This window comes from Zosterops lateralis (genome assembly GCF_965231275.1).
Source record: "Zosterops lateralis genome assembly, chromosome: 29".
In the NCBI taxonomy this organism is placed as follows: Eukaryota; Metazoa; Chordata; class Aves; order Passeriformes; family Zosteropidae; genus Zosterops; species Zosterops lateralis.
The window spans coordinates 4,374,230-4,392,301 of NC_139789.1; the positions used below are offsets into that span (position 1 = coordinate 4,374,230).

An 18,072-nucleotide genomic window follows, 5' to 3' on the forward strand; every position below is an offset into this window, starting at 1 on the left:
AGCGGAAGTGGCGGCGGGCGGGATGGAGGAACCGGAGATGCAGCTGAAGGTGAAGAAAGGTGGGAACGGGAAAAACGGGAACGGGAAAAATGAGACTGGGAGGGGCCCGGCGGCCACGGGGATGAGCTGCGAGAAGCTCCGCGGGCCTGGTTTGGCCGTGTCATGTTTGGATTCCCGGTTTTTATTCCCGGCTGTGGTTGGGAAGAGCCGCTGGAAATTCGTCGGAGATTTTTTTTCCCCTGTGGATTTCTGTGGGGAGATTTTTGCGCATTTCCGTGGATTTCTATGGAGCTATTTCTGGGTTTTTTTTTTGTTTGTATTTTTTTTTTTTTAATGGAGAGGTTTCTATGTGTTTCTATGCATTTCCACGGAGATATTTCCCGTTAATTCCCGGTTGTTGTCCCGGCAGTGACGGACAAGTTCACGGAGAGCCTGTACGTGCTGGCCAACGAGCCCTCGGTGGCTTTGTTCCGCCTGCAGGAGCACGTCCGCAGGTCCCTGCCCGAGCTGGCCCAGCACAAGGTCAGTCCTGCTCTTCCCCTCGTATTTTACATTTTAATTTTATGTATTTTCATGTTGTGTGGTGCCCAGGGTGCAGCTCTGAGCTCACAGTCAGGGTCACTGAGACAGAGCAGGAGACAAAATAAATCTTTTTCCTCCTGGAGACAAAACAAATCCTTTTCCTTCTGGAGACAAAACAAAACCTTTTACTTCTGGAGACAAAACAAATCCTTTTTCTTCTGGAGACAAAACAAATCATTTTCCTTCAGGGACACAAAACAAACCCTTTTCCTGCTGCAGCCCCAGGACAACTCTCAGCCCCACGAGCACAAACAAGGCTGGGCTGGAGGGAGGGACAAGGATGGGACCTCAGAGCCCAAAGCTGGGACGGGGCAATTCAACCCCGACCTGCAAAGGGACCAAAAATTATAAAACTGTGGGACTTTGTGGCTGTTTGCCCATTTTGTGCCCATTTTGGGTCCATTTTGGGTCCATTTTTTGACCATTTTGGATCCATTTTGAGCCCATTTTTTGCCCACCTTGGGTGCAGCCCTGGCCAGGCTCTTGTCCTGCCCAAGGTGTACCTTAAAGGCCTTTTTAATAAATATTTACTTTATTCTCCAGCTCTGCCCAGTCTCTGTTCCAGCTCAGCCTCCCCAAGGCTTTTCCAGCCTCAGAATTGCCATGATCCAATCCCCCCCAAAGCCTCCTCCATCCCCAAGGCACGGCTTCTTTGGGAATTCCATCCCATTCCCTCCCCACCCTCACAGCCAGGAATTCCTGCCCAATATCCCACCCAGATTCCCCTTTTCCCAGTTTCAATCCATTCCCTGTGTCTGGAATTCCATCCCTTATCCCAAATCCCTCTCCAGCTCTCCTGGAGCCCCTTCAGACTCTGGAAACAGCTCCAAGGTTTCCCTGGATCCTTTTCTTCTCCAGCCTTGGGCACTTCCAGGGGTCTAGGGGCTTCTCTGGGAATTCCAGCCAATTCCATCCCTGCCCTTCCAGCCAAGGAATTCCTGCCCAAAATCCCACCCAAATTCCTCTTTTCCCAATTTGGAGCCATTCCCTGTGTCCTGGAATTCCATCCCTCATCCCGAATCCCTCCCCAGCTCTCCTGGAGCCCTTTGAGGCTCTGGAATTGCTCTGAGGTTTCCCTGGAATTTCCCTTTTCCCCACTTTGGACATCCCAGGGCTCCAGGGGCAGCCACATTTTCTGGGAATTCCATCCCAGGCATGAATTCCTTCCCAAAAAAATCCACATTCCCAGTTTAGGTCCTGCCTAATCCATGTGGGGGTTTTTTTTGTGGTTTTTTAAAAATTTATTTTCCTTCCCAGTCAGACATGCAGAGCTGGGAGGAGCAGAGCCAAGGAGCCATTTACACCGTGGAATACGCCTGCAGGTACTGGAATCCCTGGAATTCTGGGCTGGAAAATGCAGAAGAAACCAGGGAATGAGGATGGGAAAGAGCTGGGAATTGGAATTTTCACTTTAAGAGTAAAATTCCTGCAGTTTTGGGTTGTAAAATATGGGAGAAACCAGGAAAATTAGGATGGGAAGAGCTGGGATTTGGGACTTTCACTTTGTGAGGGTGAAATTCCTGGAATTCTGGGCAAGAAAACACACAAGAATCCAGGAAAATGAGGATCCAGGGAAAAGCTGGGATTTGGGAACCCTCAGCAGGAACCTCAATCCTTTCAGATTATTTTTTCCCCAAATTCCCACAGCACAAACTACCTCAAATTTTAGATTCTCTGGGATTAGAAGGGAACCAACCAAAATTTGGGAATTCCAGCTCCTTCCTCTTCCAATTTTCTTTTTTCCCCCTCTCCTTTTTTCCCCCTCTCCTTTTTTCCCCCTCTCCTTTTTCCCCCTCCTTTTCCCCCCCTCCTTTTCCCCCTCCTTTTCCCTCATGTTCTTCCTCATTTTCCCCCAAATTTTTCCCTCAATTTCCCCTCATTTTTCCTGCCTTTGTTTCCCCTCATGTTTCCCCTCATGTTTTCCCGCCTTTTTTTTCCCGCCTTTTTTTCCCTGCCTTTCCCCCCATTTCCCCCCCATTTTTCCCTCCAATTTCCCCATTTTTCCCCATTTTTTTCCTCAAACTTTCCTCAATTTTTTCCTCTTTTTTTTTCCCTCTTTTTCCCAAATTTTTCCCCCATTTCTCCCCCCCATTTCTCCCCCCCATTTCTCCCCTATTTCTCCCCTCATTTTTTCCTCATTTTTCCCATTTCCCCATTACATTTTCCTGTCATTTTTCCCGCCTTTTTTTTTCCCGCCTTTTTTTCCCCGCCATTTTCCTCTCCAATTTTCCCCATTTTCCCCTCCAATTTTCCCCATTTTCCCCTCCAATTTTCCCCATTTTCCCCTCCAATTTTCCCCATTTCCCCCTCCAATTTTCCCCATTTTCCCCTCCAATTTTCTCCATTTTTCCCTCAAACTTTCCTCAATTTTTCCTCTTTTTTTTCCCTCTTTTTCTCTCATTTTCCCCCATTCCCAGCGCCATCAAGAACATGACTGACAGCTCCGTTTACTTCAAGAGCATCGACTCCCTCCTGAAAACCTCCATCGCCCTCAAGGAGCAGCTCAACTCTGCCCAGGGCCGCAGGTACCCCCAAAAAATACCTGGGAAATATCCTAAAATTTACCTGGAAAAATATTCCAGGATATTCCTGGGGTTTTTTTATCCTTTTTCTGGGGGGAAAATAAGGGGAAAATGGGAATAAATTGGATTTTTTGGAGTGAAAACAAGGGAAAAATGGGAATAAATAGAATTTTTTGGGGTGAAAACAGGGGAAAAATGGGAATTAATTGGGTTTTTTGGGGTGAAAATGGGGAAAAATGGGGATAAATTGGATTTTTTGGGATAAAAATGAGGAAAAAATGGGAATAAATTGGATTTTTTGGGGAGAAAATAAAGGAAAAATGAGAGTAAATAGGATTTTTGGGAGGTTTGCAGTGAAAACAAGGGGAAAATGAGATTAAATTGAATTTTGGGGGGTGAAAACAAGAGAAAGATGGGAATAAATTGAATTTTTGGGAGGTTTGGTTGTGTTAAATGGGAATAAATTGAATTTTTTGGGGTGAAAACAGGGGAAAAATGGGAATTAATTGAATTTTTTGGGAGGTTCGGTTGTGTTAAAGTGGAATTTAAACTCCCTGGGGTGAAAACAGGAGGAAAATAGGGATAAATTGAATTTTTGGGGGTAAAAACAAGGGAAAAATGGGAATAAATTGGATTTTTTTGGGTGAAAATGAGGGAAAAATGGGAATAAATTGGATTTTTTGGGGGTGAAAACAAGGGAAAAATGCGAGTAAATTGAATTTTTTGGGAGTTTTGGAGTGAAAACAAGGGGAAAAATGAGAATAAATTAGAGTTTTTGGGAGGTTTGGAGTGAAAAAGAGAGAAAAATGGGAATAAATTGAATTTTTTGGGAGGTTTGGTTGTGTTAAAGTGGAGGAATTTTTTTTAGAATTTGGGGGGATTTTTTTTTTTTTTAATTTTTGAGCAGATTTTTTGGGATTTATCTTAATTTTTAGGGGGATTTTTTTTTTTTTTTTGTGATCTTTCATCATTCACAATTAGCTGTGACTCCCTAAAGAAATTTTTCTTTTTTAAAGGGATATTTTTTAAAAAATCCCCCAAATTTCCCCCATTTTCAAGCTGCTAAATTTAAATTTTCTCTTTTTTTTCCCACAGCTCCTCCACCCCTCAACCCAAGAATCCTCCAGGAACTTCCTGATTTTCCATCCTGAATTTTTTTTTTTTGGGGAAGAACTGGAAAAAAAAATAAAAATAAACCTGCAAAGGTAGAGAATTCCCAAGGAGGAGAAAAAAAAAAAAAAGCTGGAAAATCCCAAAATTCTGATTTTTGGGACCTTTTTTTCATGGAAAAAATGAATAATTTTATGTTTATTCTCTTTTTTTTTTTTTTCCAAAAAAAAACCCCAAAAAACCCTTAAATGAGATTTTAATTCAGGAATTTTGTATTTTAAAAAAAGCTGCAAAATCCCAAATTCTGCATTTTTGGGACCTTTTTTTTCATGGAAAAATGATATAATTTTTTCTTTTTTTCCACCAAAAAATGAGATTTTCCTTCAGGAATTTTGTATAAAAAAATGTGGAATGTGAAAACACTCCAAGGTTTTGTTGTGGAGAAAATTCTCCAAGGAGAAATTTGTTGTTTTTTTTTTTTTTTTTTTTTCAGAGGTTGCCAAGGAATTCTTTGATTTGGTTTTTTAATGAGGACGAGAATAAAAAGAGGAAAAAAAAAATCCCCCAACAAGAAAATTCCTTTTAAAGTTTTTTTTTAATTTTTTTTTCTCTCCTGTTGCTGCGGGAACGTTGAGCTCCTTTTATTTTATTTTATTTTATTTTACTTTACTTTATTTTATTTTATTTTATTTTATTTTATTTTATTTTACTTTATTTTATTTTATTTTATTTTATTTTACTTTATTTTATTTTTATTTTTATTTTATTTTATTTTACTTTTTAATTTTTTTATTTGACTTTATTTTATTTTATTTTAATTTAATTTAACTTTACTTTATTTATTTATTTTCCTGGTGTTTCCAAGGGCACAAAGCAAAATAATGTTAATTATTATATTAATTAATAAAATAACTTTTAAGCTTTCAAGGGAGAAAAAAACCCCAAAAGTCCCATTCCTTAAAATCCTTCCACAGAAAACAAAAAGGATTTTTTAAAATTTGTCCTCCCACCCCAAATCTGCTTTTTCCTACACTAAATCTACTTTTTCCTGCCCCAAATCTGATTTTTCCCACCCCAAATCTGCTTTTTCCCACCCCAAATCTGCTTTTTCCCACCTCAAACCCACTCTGGGCCACCCCAAATCTGTTTTTTTTCCCGTCCCAAAACCCCTCCACCATCCCCAAACCTGTTCTTGGCCACCCCAAATCTTTTTCCCCACCCCAAACCTGCTCTGGGCCACCCAAAAAACACTTTTGGCCACCCCAAATCTACTCCCTGACACCCCAAATCTGCTTTTTCCCACCCCAAGTTTGCATTTTCCCACCCCAAGCCCACTCTGGGCCACCCCAAACCTGCTTTTTCCCATCCCAAAAACACATTTGGCCATCCCAAACCCTCTCTCTGACACCCCAAATTTGGGTTTTCCCACCCCAAACCTCCTTGTGGCCAACCCAAATCTGATTTTCCCCACCCCAAACCCCCCTTTGCCACCCCAAGTCTGCCCTGACACCCCAAATCATCCTCTGACACCCCAAACCCTCTCTTGGCCACCCCAAAACCACTTTTGGCCACCCCAAATTCCCTCCCTGACACCCCAAAGCTGCTTTTTTCCACCCCAAATCTGCCTTTTCCCACCCTAAATCTGCTTTTTCCCACCTCAAACCCACTCTTGGCCACCCCAAATCTGTTTTTTTCCCATCCCAAAACCCCTCCACCATCCCCAAACCTGTTCTTGGCCACCCCAAATCTTCTTCCCACCCCAAACCTGCTCTGAGCCACCCAGAAAACACTTTTGGCCACCCCAAACCCGCTCCCTGACACCCCAAATCTGCTTTTTTCCACTCCAAATTTGCCTTTTCCCACCCCAAGCCTACTCTGGGCCACCCCAAATCTGTTTTTTTCCATCCCAAAAACACTTTTGGCCATCCCAAACCCTCTTCCTTGACACCCCAAATTTGCTTTTTCCCACCCCAAAACCCCTCCACCACCCCAAACCTGCTTTTTCCCACCCTAAATCTGCTTTTTCCCACCCTAAACCTGTTTTTTCCCACCCTAAATCTGCTTTTTCCCATCCCAAAAACACTTTTGGCCACCCCAAACCCTCTTCCTGACACCCCAAATCTGCTTTTTCCCACCCCAAATACCCCCCCACCACCCCAAACCTGCTTTTTATCACCCCAAACTTGATGTTTCCCACTCCAAACCTGCTGGTGGCCACCCCAAATCTGCTTTTCACCACCCCAAACCCCATTTTCCCCACCCCAAATCCAATTTTTCCTACCCTAAATCTGATTTTTCCCACCCCAAAACCCCTCCACCACCCCAAACCTGCTCTTTGTCACCTCAAACTTGATGTTTCCCATCCCAAATCCGATTTTCCCTCTCCAAAACCCCTCTGACACCCCAAACCCATCCTCTGACACCCCAAATCTGCTTTTTTCCACCCAAATCTGCTTTTTTCCACCCCAAATCTGCTTTTGGCCATCCCCAAACTTGTTCCAGCCACCCCAAGTCTGCCCTGACACCCCAAATCTGCTTATTCCCATCCCAAAAATAGTTTTGGCCATCCCAAATCTGCTTTTTCCTACCCTAAATCAAATTTTCCCCACCCCAAATCCAATTTTACTACCCCAAACCCCTCCCTGATCCCAGGATTGTCCTGAGGACGAGGATGGAGCAGGGAGGAAGGAGAAGGGCAGGACAACAACCAGGATTTGCTACAAAAAGGTGAAATTCTGCTGATAAAAATCCCAATTTCAGCTCCTCATCCCCCTTTTCCCACACCTGGGATGGTCCTGGATGGATTTGGGGCTCCAGGCAAAGAGGGATTTTATTTTCCCTATGGATAAAATCATTTTTCCAAGAGAAAACCCCCAAAAAACAATGAAAAACCAGCAAAATTTGCTGAAAATCCTGGGAAAATCCCAATTTCTGCTTCTTATCCCCATTTTCCCACACCTGGGATAGTCCTGGATGGATTTGGGGCTTCAGGCATAGAGAAGAGGGATTTTATTTTCTCTGTGGATAAAATAGATTTTCCAAGGAGAACCCCCAAACCCACCAAAATTCTCTGCAAATCCCAGAAAAATCCTGGGAAAATCCCAATTCCTGCTTCTCATCCCTCTTTTCCCACACCTGGGATGGTCCTGGATGGATTTTGGAGTTCCAGGCAAAGAGGGATTTTATTTTCCTTGTGGATAAAATCGTTTTTCCAAGAAAAACACCACCAAAAAAACAGAAAACCAGCAAAATTCACTGCAAATCCCCAGAAAATCCCAAATTCTGCTTCTCATCCCCCTTTTCCCTCACCTGGGATGGTCCTGGATGGATTTTGGGGTTCCAGGCAAAGAGGGATTTTATTTTCCCTGTGGATAAAATCGTTTTTCCAAGGAAAAAATACCAAAGAACATGAAAAAACACCAAAACTCCAGGAAAATTCTGAAAAAAATCCCAGTTTCTGCTTCTCATCCCTGTTCTCCCAGACCTGGGATGGTCCTGGATGGATTTTGGGGCTTCAGGCAGAGAGAAGAGGGATTTTATTTTCCCTGTGGATACAATCATCTTTCCAAGAAAAAAAAAAAAATCATGGAAAAACCACCAAAATTCGCTGAAAATCCCAGAAAAATCCCAATTTCTGCTTTTCATCCCCATTTTCCCCCAGCTGGGATGGTCTTGGGTGGATTTGGAGTTCCAGGCAAAGAGGGATTTTATTTTCCTTGTGGATAAAATAATTTTCCAAGAAAAAAAAATTTAAAAAACCCCAAAAAATCGTAGAAAACCCACCAAAATTCGCTGAAAAATCCCAGAAAAATCCCAATTTTCCCCCTTCACACCAAGGTTGAGTCTCTCCCCGCCGCTTTCCGGGCCATCATCACCCTCCTCATCTCCCCGGCGAGGACATTCCAAGGTTTTCCCTGTTCCTGGAGCAGCCCCGAGTCCTCCGAGAGCGTCCTGTGAGTCCTGGATAAACCCCGGGATAAATCCCTGGATAAATCCCGGAATTCCCGCTGGGATTTTTTACTCCCCCCCGAGCTCAGGTCGCTGCTGCAGGCAGAACCCGGCCGGGATTTTCCCTCGGGGAAAAAAAACGGGAAAGCAAATTCCCGATGGATTTTCACCGAGTTTTTGTCGCTCAGATCTCCGGCTCGGGTGGAATCGTTCTCGTACAAAGCTTGGGAAAAATCCTGCCGGGGAATTTGGGGGGGTTTTTTTTTGGGAGATTCGGGAAGCTCTGAGCAGGGCGTGGAGCGAGGAGAGGAGCAGCAGGAGAATTCCAGAGATCAGGACACAGGCGCTGGCGATTCCCGCAGCCACATCCAACAGCAGCAGCAGGAAAAGGGCCAGAGCTGCCGGACAGGGGAAAAAAGGGATGAAAAAGGGATGGATTTTGGGAATTTGGAAGGAATAAGGGATGGATTTCGGAATTTGGGAGGGGAAAAGGGTGGATTGGGGGGATTTAGGAGGAAAAATGGATGTATTTAGGGATTTTGGAGGGGAAAAGGGTGGATTTTGGGAATTTGGGAGGAAAAAAGGGGTGGATTTGGGGATTCGGGAGGGGAAAGGATGGATTGGGGGATTTGGAAGGGAAAAGGATGGATTGGGGGATTTGAGAGGCAAAAAGGGATGGGTTGTGGGATTTGTGGAACGACTGAGGCTGGAAAAGAGCTCAGGGTGAATTCAAAAATTCATGGAATTGTTGAGGCTGGATTCAGGGATTCGTGGAATGGTTGGAGCTGGAAAGGAGCTCAGGATGGATTTGGAAATTCGTGGAGTGATTTTACAAATTCATGGAATGGTTGGGGTTTGAACAGAGCTCAGGATGGATTCACAAATTCATGGAATGGTTGGGGCTGGAAAAAAAGCTGAGGAGCCATGAGGGAACAGAGGTGGATTGGGGAATTCGGGAGGAAAAGAGGGAGGGATTGGGGAATTTTTGGAATTGTTGGGGCTGGAAAAGGGCTCAGGAGCCTGTGGGAAGGAGCTGGTGAATCCGTTTGTTTGTGCTGGAGCAGAAACCAGCCCAGGGCTGGACTGGGAGCACTGGGAGCACTGGGAACACTGGGAGCACTGGGAATACAGGGAACACTGGGAGCACTGGGCACACTGGGAACACTGGGAATACTGGGAGCACTGGGAACACTGGGAACACTGGGAATACAGGGCACACTGGGAACACTGGGAACACTGGGAGCACTGGGAGCACTGGGGGCACTGGGAATACTGTGAACACTGGGCACACTGGGAACACTGGGAGCACTGGGAACACTGGGAATACAGGGCACACTGGGAACACTGGGAACACTGGGAGCACTGGGAACACTGGGAATACAGGGCACACTGGGAACACTGGGAACACTGGGAGCACTGGGGGCACTGGGAATACTGGGAACACTGGGCACACTGGGAGCACTGGGAATACTGGGAATACAGGGAGCACTGGGAACACTGGGAGCACTGGGAACACCGGGAGCACTGTGAACACTGGGCACACTGGGAGCACTGGGAGCACTGGGGGCACTGGGGGCACTGGGAGCACTGGGGGCACTGGGAACACTGTGAACACTGGGAACACTGGGAATACTGGGAGCACTGGGAGCACTGGGAGCACTGGGGGCACTGGGGGCACTGGGAGCACTGGGAGCACTGGGGGCACTGTGAACACTGGGAATACTGGGAGCACTGGGAGCACTGGGGGGCACTGGGAACACTGGGAGCACTGGGAACACTGGGAATACTGGGAGTTAGGGGAGCACTGGGAGCACTGGGAATACAGGGAACACCAGGAACACTGGGAGCACTGGGAGCACTGGGATTACTGGGAGGGCACTGGGAGCCCAGGCAATACCTGTGAGGCAGAGGCAGAGGCCGCAGCAGAAGAGGCCGATGGCCGCGTGCCGGACGCTGCTGCTGTCCAGCAGGAACCCGTCTGCCCTGGGAGAGAAACGGGGAATCAGGGAAAACTGAGCCCCTGGAAAGGGAAAACTGCCCTGGGCAGAGTGCAGCTCCTGCCCCGAGCACAGCGGAAAGGTCTGGAGATGAGGAAATCAAAATTGATCCTGGTCTGAGCACAGGGAAAAGTTCTGGAGGTGAGGAAATCAAATTTGATTCTTGTCCCACTCTGACCAGGAAAAAAAATCTGGAGCTGAGGGACTCAGAATTGATCCAGGTCCTGATCTGAGCTCAGAAAAAAAAAAAAAATCTGGAGCTGAGGGACTTGAAACTGATCCTGGTCCTGCTCCAAGGCCAGGAAAAATATCTGGAATTGAGGAAATCAAAATTGATCCTGGTCCTGCTCCAACCAGGAAGAAAATCTGGGACTGAGGAACTCAGAACTGATCCTGGTCCTGATCTGATCCCAGGAAAAAAAATCTGGAGCTGAGGGACTCAAAACTGATCCTGGTCTGAGCCCAGGGAAAAATCTGAAATTGAGGAACTCAGAACTGATCCTGGTCTTGATCTGAGCTCAGGGAAAATAAATCTGGTGCTGAGGAACTCAAAATTGATCCTGGTCCTGCTCCAAACCTGGGGAAAAAAAATGTGGAATTGAATTTAAAACTGATCCTGATCCTGCTCTGAGCTCAGGGAAGAAAAAAAAAAAAAAAATCTGGAATTGAGGAAATCAAAACTGATCCTGGTCCTGCTCCAAACTCAGGAAGAAAATCTGGTGCTGAGGAACTTAAAATTGATCTTGGTCCTTCTCTGAGCTCAGGAAAAAAAATCTGGAATTGAGGAAATCAGAACTGATCCTGGTCCTGGTCTGAGCCCAGAAAAAAAAAAAAAATTTAAAAAATGGAACTGAAGAACTCAAAGCTGATTCTGGTCCTGCTCCAAACCTGGGAAAAAAAATAAAATCTGGAATTGAATTTAAAACTGATCCTGATCCTGCTCTGAGCTCGGGAAAAAAAAATCTGGAATTGAGGAAATCAAAGCTGATCTTGATCCTGATCTGAGCTCAGGGAAGAAAAAAAAAAATCTGGAATTCAGGAATTCAAATCTGCTCCTGGTCCTGCAGCTGGGGAAACTGAGGCACGGCTGGAGGGACCTGCTGGAGGTTCCCAGGAAAAGGAATTTTCCCAAAGCCAACAGGGAAGGACATGGAAATCCTCCTAAAATTCAAATTATTCGGGAAGAGCCTCCCCTGGGAGGTTTTTGGAACAGAATTTCCCCCTCTTGTCTCTCACAATCCCCAAATTTCAACTTCAGAGCTCCCAAATAAAACATTTATATCCCCAAATCACAGGAAAATTCATGGCTCTTAAATGAGGGAAATTTTATTGTGTTTAATTTCCCGGCAGAAAAATCGTCTCCTGCAAAAAGCCCCGAGTTTGTTGTGAGGAATTTTGACGTTTTTAAATGGAAATATTTTAATGAAGAGTTGGAAGAGGCCGAGGAGGAGCTGCTGGAATTTCTCCAGGGCCGGCACCGATTGGATTCATTAATTAGAGGACAAAAAGGAGCTGCTGGAACATCGAAATTCCCTTGAAATGAGGTTTTTTTTCACTCTGAGAGGTCCCAAAATTCGCCTCAGCCGCCCCCATCAGTAAAATCCTTTAAAATCAGATTATTCCCAGTTAGTTTTTGAGTTTGGAAAACTGAAAACTGGGCCGAGAGATCCCAAATACACAAAAAAAAGGACAAAAAAAAATTCATTTTGGGGGGAATAAAAGGTGTAAAAATGCTGGTAATGATTGAATTAATGTGGTTAATGAGGCAGCCCTGGGGTGATTTTTGGGGGTCACCTCAGGGATGATTTTGGGGTGATCCCTGAGGATCCAGGAACTCCTGGAATCACCCCCCCAAAACTGGGAATTTTAAATTATGGAAAATCAAACCCCCTCCCCCAGATTGTGCAGCCAAATCTAAACTCGTCTGTTCCAATGGATAAAATCTCTAAAATCCAAATTAAATCAAATTCCAGCCCGCGGGGTTCAGGGAAAGAGTCACCGAGGGGAATTTGGGTTTTTTTTTTCATCGATTGTTCCCCAAAATCCCATTTTAGAGGAGACCCAGCAAATCCTGACACGGATTTTGGGGTTCAGGGGGGTTGGCAGCTCCTGGTGGCCTTGGGGACAGTGTGACAATCCCGGGGACAGTGTGACAATCCTGATGGCCTTGGGGACCGTGTGACAATCCCAGTCCCTGTGTGACAATCCCAGGCCGGCGGTGCCACCCCACACTCTTCAATCCCCAATCCCACCGTGTCCTCCAGCCCCTTCCCTTCTGTCCCTCCCCCAGACCCTTCTGGGATCCCCCAGACCCTTCTGAGACCCCCCAGACCCTTCCTGTCCACCCCCCAGACCCCTTGGAGCATCCCCGGCCTCTCCCGAGTCCCTCCAGCCCCTCCTGTCCCTCCCCCAGACCCTTCTGGGATCCCCCAGACCCCTCCTGTCCATCCCCCAGACCCCTTGGAGCATCCCTGGAGCCCCCGAGCCCCCCCAGCCCCGGTCCCCGCATCTCCCGAGCCTCCCCCAGACCCCTCCGAGCTCCCCCGGCCCCTACTGTCCATCCCCCAGACCCCTCGGAGCATCCCCGGGGCTCCCAAACCTCCCCGGCCCCTCCTGTGCATCCCCCAGACCCCTCGCAGCATCCCTGGGACTCCCGAGCCCCTCAGACTCCTCCAGCCCCGGTTCTTCCAGACCCCTTCGAGTGTCCCGGCCCCTCCACCCCCGGTGTCCCCGGTTCCCGCGGTGTCCCCAGCCCTTCCCGAGTCCCCCGGCCCCTCCATCCCCTCTTTCCCCGATGTCCCCGCGGCTCCCGAGCCCCCCCAGCACCTCCAGCCCCGGTGTCCCCGGTGTCCCCGGCCCCTCCCGAGTCCCCCTGGCTCCCCCAGCCCCTGTTCCCCCGGTGTCCCCGGTGTCCCCGGCCCCTCTGAGCGCCCCCGGCCCCTCCATCCCCGGTGTCCCTGGGGCTCCCGAGCTCCTCCGGCCCCTCCACCCCCTGTGCCCCCTGTTCCCCCGGTGTCCCCGGTGTCCCCGTTGCCCCCTGTGCCCCCTGTGTCCCCGCTGTCCCCGTTCCCCCGGTGTCCCGGTGTCGGTGTCTCCCCGCCGCGCCCCGGGCTGTCCCCGGCCCGGCTCTGTGCTCAGATATCCGTGCAGGAGGCAGAGCTGGAGGCAGCTCAGGTTGAGCACCAGGCAGAGCGCGGCCAGCACGGCCGGGACCGGCCCCAGAGCGGCGGCCACGAGCCGGGGGAGCGCCCCGGGACCGGCACCGGCACCGGCACCGGCCCGGAACGACGGCAGCTGGAAGATGAGGCTGGAGGAGAGCAGGGCCATGGCCGCGGACACGGGCCCGAGGAGCAGCAGAACCGTCAGGGCTCGCTGCGGGTACGGGGAGGGCATGGCGGGACCGGGACCGGCACCGGGAACCGGGGGAAACGGGGAACCGGGGGAACCGGGAGAAACGGGGGAAATGGGGGAACCGGGACTGGAACCGGGAACCGGGGGAACCGGGGGAACCGGGGGAACCGGGGGAAACGGGGGAACCGGGGGAACCGGGGGAAAGGAAGGTCCGTGCGCTCCCCGATTCCTCAGTGGAGCGGGAATGGGAACCGGGAACGGGGAGTGGCTCCGGTCCGGGTGTCCGCCTGGGCAGGGCTGTCCTGGCCCCGGTCCTGCCCCCAGTTCTGTCCCGGTCCTTCCCCGGGTCCTCTCTCGGTCCCGCCCCCGGTTCTGCCCCGGTTCTGTCTCTGTCCTTCCTTTGTTCCTTCCCCCAGTCCTGTCCCGGTTTTTCCCCCGGTTCTGTCCCGGTCCTGTCCCCGGTGGGGCCCCCGGAGATGCAGATTCGGGGCTGCCCGGCCGGACAGCCGGACAGACAGACAGACAGACAGACAGCCGGACAGACAGACAGCCGGACAGACAGACAGCCGGACAGCCAGACAGACAGACAGCCGGACAGACAGACAGACAGACAGCCGGACAGACAGACAGCCGGACAGACAGACAGACAGACAGCCGGACAGACAGACAGACAGCCGGACAGCCGGACAGCCGGACACGGAGTCGCTTCCCCCACTCCCATCCCCGTTTTCCCCGGGAAACCCCCGGTATTTCCCCCCGGGTGCGGAGGGAAAACCCGCCGCGATTCCCCGAGCCCAAACCCCCCGGGGATGAGACAAACTGGGGCTCCACCTGCCCGGGGATTGTCCCTCCAGCCCCCCCCGGGAGCTCCGGGCCCGTTCCCAGCCCCGCCAGGCTGAGAAAGGACCCCCGGGGAGACCCCTGGGACCCCCCCCGGCTTTCCCACGGCCTTATAAATACCCGGGAACGGAATCGCCTTTTCCCGCCGGGACCTGCCCCGCCAGCGCCTTTCCCTCGGGAATCTCCACGGGCCGGCCGGGAAAAATTCACCCCGAGGCTCTCCTGGCACCTTGGGAAACGGGAATTCCCCTGGAGACGGGGCCAGGGGACATTGAGGGACATTTTGGGGACATTGTGGGGACATTGGGGGCTCCCAGGTGTCACTTTGCCTCCTCCATCCGTGCCCAGCCTGGACTGAGGTGACCTTTCCTTCTGCTGGAGGAGCAGAGCTGGCTGTGCCTTTTTGTCCTTTTTTTTGTCCTTTTTTGTCCCTTTTTGTCCCTTTTTTGTCCCTTTTTTTGTCCCTTTTTTGTTCCTTTTGTCCCTTTTTGTCTTTTTTTGTCCTTTTTTTGTCCTTTTTTTGTCTCTTTTTGTCCTTTTTTTTGTCCCTTTTTTGTCCGCTTTTGTCCTTTTTTTTGTCCCCTTTTTCCCCCTTTTCCCCCCCCTTTTTTTGTCCATTTTTTTGTCCCTTTTTGTCACCTCCTGAAGGCCTGAGAGCCTCATCCAGGAATTTCTCATTTCTCCAGGTTTTTCCTCCTGATTTTCCAGGGGTTGGGAGCTGGGATTGAACCCTCGGGATTTCCAGGGGGCAAAAATGTCCCTGGTGTGAGGCTGGGTGGGACCTGAGTTCCCTGATTTTCCCTGAATTCCCTGATTTTCACTAATTTTCCCTGATTTTCCCTGATATTCCCTGATTTTCCCTGAATTCCTTGATTTTCCCTGATATTCCCTGACATTCCCTGATTTTTTCCTAATTTTCCCTGATTTTCCCTGATTTTTCCCTGATTTTTTCCCTGATTTTTCCCTGATATTCCCTGATTTTCCCTGATTTCCCTGATATTCCCTGAATTTCCTGAATTCCCTGATATTCCCTGATTTTCGCCGAATTCCCTGATTTTCCCCGATTTCCCTGATTTCCAGGCTTCTCCTTTTGTCCCCTTTTGCCCCTTTTTGTCCCCTTTTTATCCCTTTTTGCCCCTTTTGGCCCCTTTTTACCCCTTTTTATCCCTTTTTGCCCCTTTTTATCTCTTTTTATTTCTTTTTATCTCTTTTTATCCCTTTTTATCCGTTTTTGCCCCCTTTTTTGCCCCTTTTTGCCCCTTTTTTGCCCCTTTTTATCCCTTTATACCCCTTTTTTGTCCCTTTCTGTCCCTTTCTGTCCCTTTCCCCACGCGGGCTCGGGGTTATTTTGGATTCCCTGTGTTGGCCTTGGCAGGGACAGGAAATTTGGGCTCCGGGCTCGTTTCCAAATTTCTTTTTTTTGAAAAGGGAAGGAGGAGGGGATGGCAGTCCTGGGACTTGGCACCAAATCCCCAAACCCAGCTCCTGGTGACGTCACCCGTGTCCCTTTCCCGCGTCCTGGGCGGTGACAGCGCTGCCCCATCAGTGTCACCCCGGGGCATCCAGAGCCCTCAAAATCCCGGGATTTGGGGCAGGAAAATCCTCCAGAGGGAGGAACAGACCTGGGGGGTCCCTGGGCCCAAAACCCGGGGCTGGGGGTGGCCCTGGCCCGGGTCAGACCCGGGAAATCCGCGCTGGGGGAAGGACAGGCCAGGCCAGGCCGGGCCAGGCCAGGGGTGGCCCAAAAAGCCACCCCGAGTGTCCCCAGACTGTCCCAGGACACCTGAAAAAGGATCTCAGTCCTGAACGAGGCCTGGGAGCCTCATCCGGGAATTCCTCAGTTCTCCAGATTTTTCCTCCTCATTTTCCAGGGGTTGGAGCCTCGGGATGTCCAGGGGGCAAAAATGTCCCTGGTGTGAGGATGGGTGGGATCTGGTTTTCCTGATTCTCCTAATTTACATGATTTCCGTGATATTCCCTGATATTCCCTAATTTCCATGATTTTCCCCGAATTCCCTGATTTTCCTGAATTCCCTGACATTGCCTGATATTCCCTGATTTCCCTAATTTCCATGATTTTAATGATTTCCCTGATTTTTCTGAATTCCCTGATATTCCTTGACATTCCCTGATAATTCCTGATATTCCCTGATTTTCCATTATTTCCCTGATATTCCCTAATTTCCATGATTTCCCCAAATTCCCTGATTTCCCTGATTTTCCCTGATATTCCCTGATTTCCCTGATTTTCCCTGATTTCCCTGGATTTCCTGATTTTCCCTAATTTCTATTATTTCCCTGATATTCTCTGATATTCCCTGAATTCCCTGATTTCCCTAATTTCCATTATTTCCCTGAATTCCCTGATATTCCCCTTTTCCCACCTGCTGCCCCTTCCCGGAACAGGAATTTGGGGAAATTCATCATTCCCCCGTGGCTGCTGTGGACACCGGGGGTCCCCTCCGGCCGCATCCCCATCCCTATTTCCCAAAATCCCCCAAAATCCCCCCAAAATCCCCCCAAAATCCCCCAGTCCCGCCCCCCAAACCCCGCAGAGCCCCGAAACCTCCCAGGCCACGCCCCTTTCCTTTAGCCACGCCCCTCCCCGGCTATAGGCGTGGCTATGCAAATAACCGCAGCACTTTAACCAATAGGAGAGCAGGCTGGCTGCTGTATGCAAATTTCAGGGTGGAGTGGGCGGGGTTATGCAAATGAGAGTCGGGGCAGGCGGCGGCTCCGGGGCACGAGCGGGACCGGGAACAGAACCGGGATCGGAGCCGGGATCGGAGCCGGGATCGGAACCGTGAGCAGAACCAGGATCGGAGCCGGGATCGGAGCCGGTACCAGCCCCGGGGCCCCCCCGGGCCGCTCCGGCCGCCGTTACCGAGGAGGACCCGCCGGTGCCCAGGTGCGTGTCCCGCGGGGTTTCCCGGGGGGTCCCGGGGTGACGGGGGGGACACCGGCCCGGGGACAGCAGCGCTGTCACCTCCATCCCCTGCGCCCCAACGGCGGCACCGCCCGGGATCGCGGGCAGGGGAACGGGCCGGACCGGGGGCACCGGCCGGGCAGGGGAACGGGGCCGGTGTGGCCGGGGCTCCGGGACAGGCATAACGGGGCCGGTTCAGACTCCCGGACGGGGCTAACGGGGCCGGTCCGGGCTCACAGACAGGGCTAATGGGGCCGGCCCGGGAGGGGCCGGTCCGGGGGCACGGACAGGGATAACGGGCCCGGTCCAGGCTCCCGGACAGGGCTAACGGACCCGGTTCACACTCCCAGACGGGGCTAACGGGCCCGGTTTGGGCTCCCGGACAGAGATAACGGGGCCGGTGTGGTCCGGACTCACGGACAGGGATAACGGGCCCGGTCCGGGCTCACAGACAGAGCTCCCGGGGCCGGTCCGGGCTCACAGACACGGCTCCCGGTTCAGACTCCCAGACGGGGCTCCCGGTCCGGGAGGGGCCGTGCGGCCGGGCCGGCGCCCCTGGGGCTGTCGGGGCCGGTCCCGCCCCGCCGTCTGGGCACCGCGCGCTATAAAAAACCCTCCTGCGGTCTGAGCCGGGCCTCGGGCCGGGTTATTTTTACTCGTGTCTGTGCGGAGGGAAGGAACGCCCGCCTTTAACCCAAAAGTGAAGATTTGGGTGGCGGCTGCTCCTGTCCCGGCCTGGCTGTCACCTCAGTGTCGCCTCAGTGTCACCTCAGTGTCACCTCAGTGTCACCTCAGT

At 50.5% G+C, this 18,072-nt stretch overlaps 2 protein-coding genes across 2 annotated transcripts in view; both read left to right on the forward strand.

Annotated features, from left to right (window-relative positions):
- The first annotated feature begins 3 nt into the window (after positions 1-3).
- Positions 4-5,260, forward strand: BORCS8 (BLOC-1 related complex subunit 8). The gene is made up of 5 exons (XM_083879926.1): positions 4-59; positions 410-522; positions 1,840-1,904; positions 3,000-3,107; positions 4,200-5,260. Exons 1-5 carry the CDS (start codon positions 23-25, stop codon positions 4,240-4,242), a joined length of 366 nt encoding a protein of 121 aa, XP_083736052.1. The 5' UTR covers positions 4-22; the 3' UTR covers positions 4,243-5,260.
- Positions 5,261-17,156: 11,896 nt separating this feature from the next.
- The window catches only part of MEF2B (myocyte enhancer factor 2B), a gene marked incomplete at its 3' end in the record, with an annotated part of 39,804 nt that continues 38,888 nt past the window's right edge, over positions 17,157-18,072 (forward strand). The window contains exon 1 of the mRNA XM_083880200.1: positions 17,157-17,258. The remainder of the gene's footprint in view (positions 17,259-18,072) is intronic.

Excerpts from the sequence above, each read along its gene's own strand:
- BORCS8 (XM_083879926.1), top strand. The coding sequence starts at position 23 with ATGGAGGAACCGGAGATGCAGCTGAAGGTGAAGAAAG. Across the intron at positions 1,905-2,999 it reads ACCGTGGAATACGCCTGCAG|CGCCATCAAGAACATGACTG; the intron begins GTACTGGAATCC and ends CCCCATTCCCAG. Across the intron at positions 3,108-4,199 it reads AACTCTGCCCAGGGCCGCAG|CTCCTCCACCCCTCAACCCA; the intron begins GTACCCCCAAAA and ends TTTTTCCCACAG.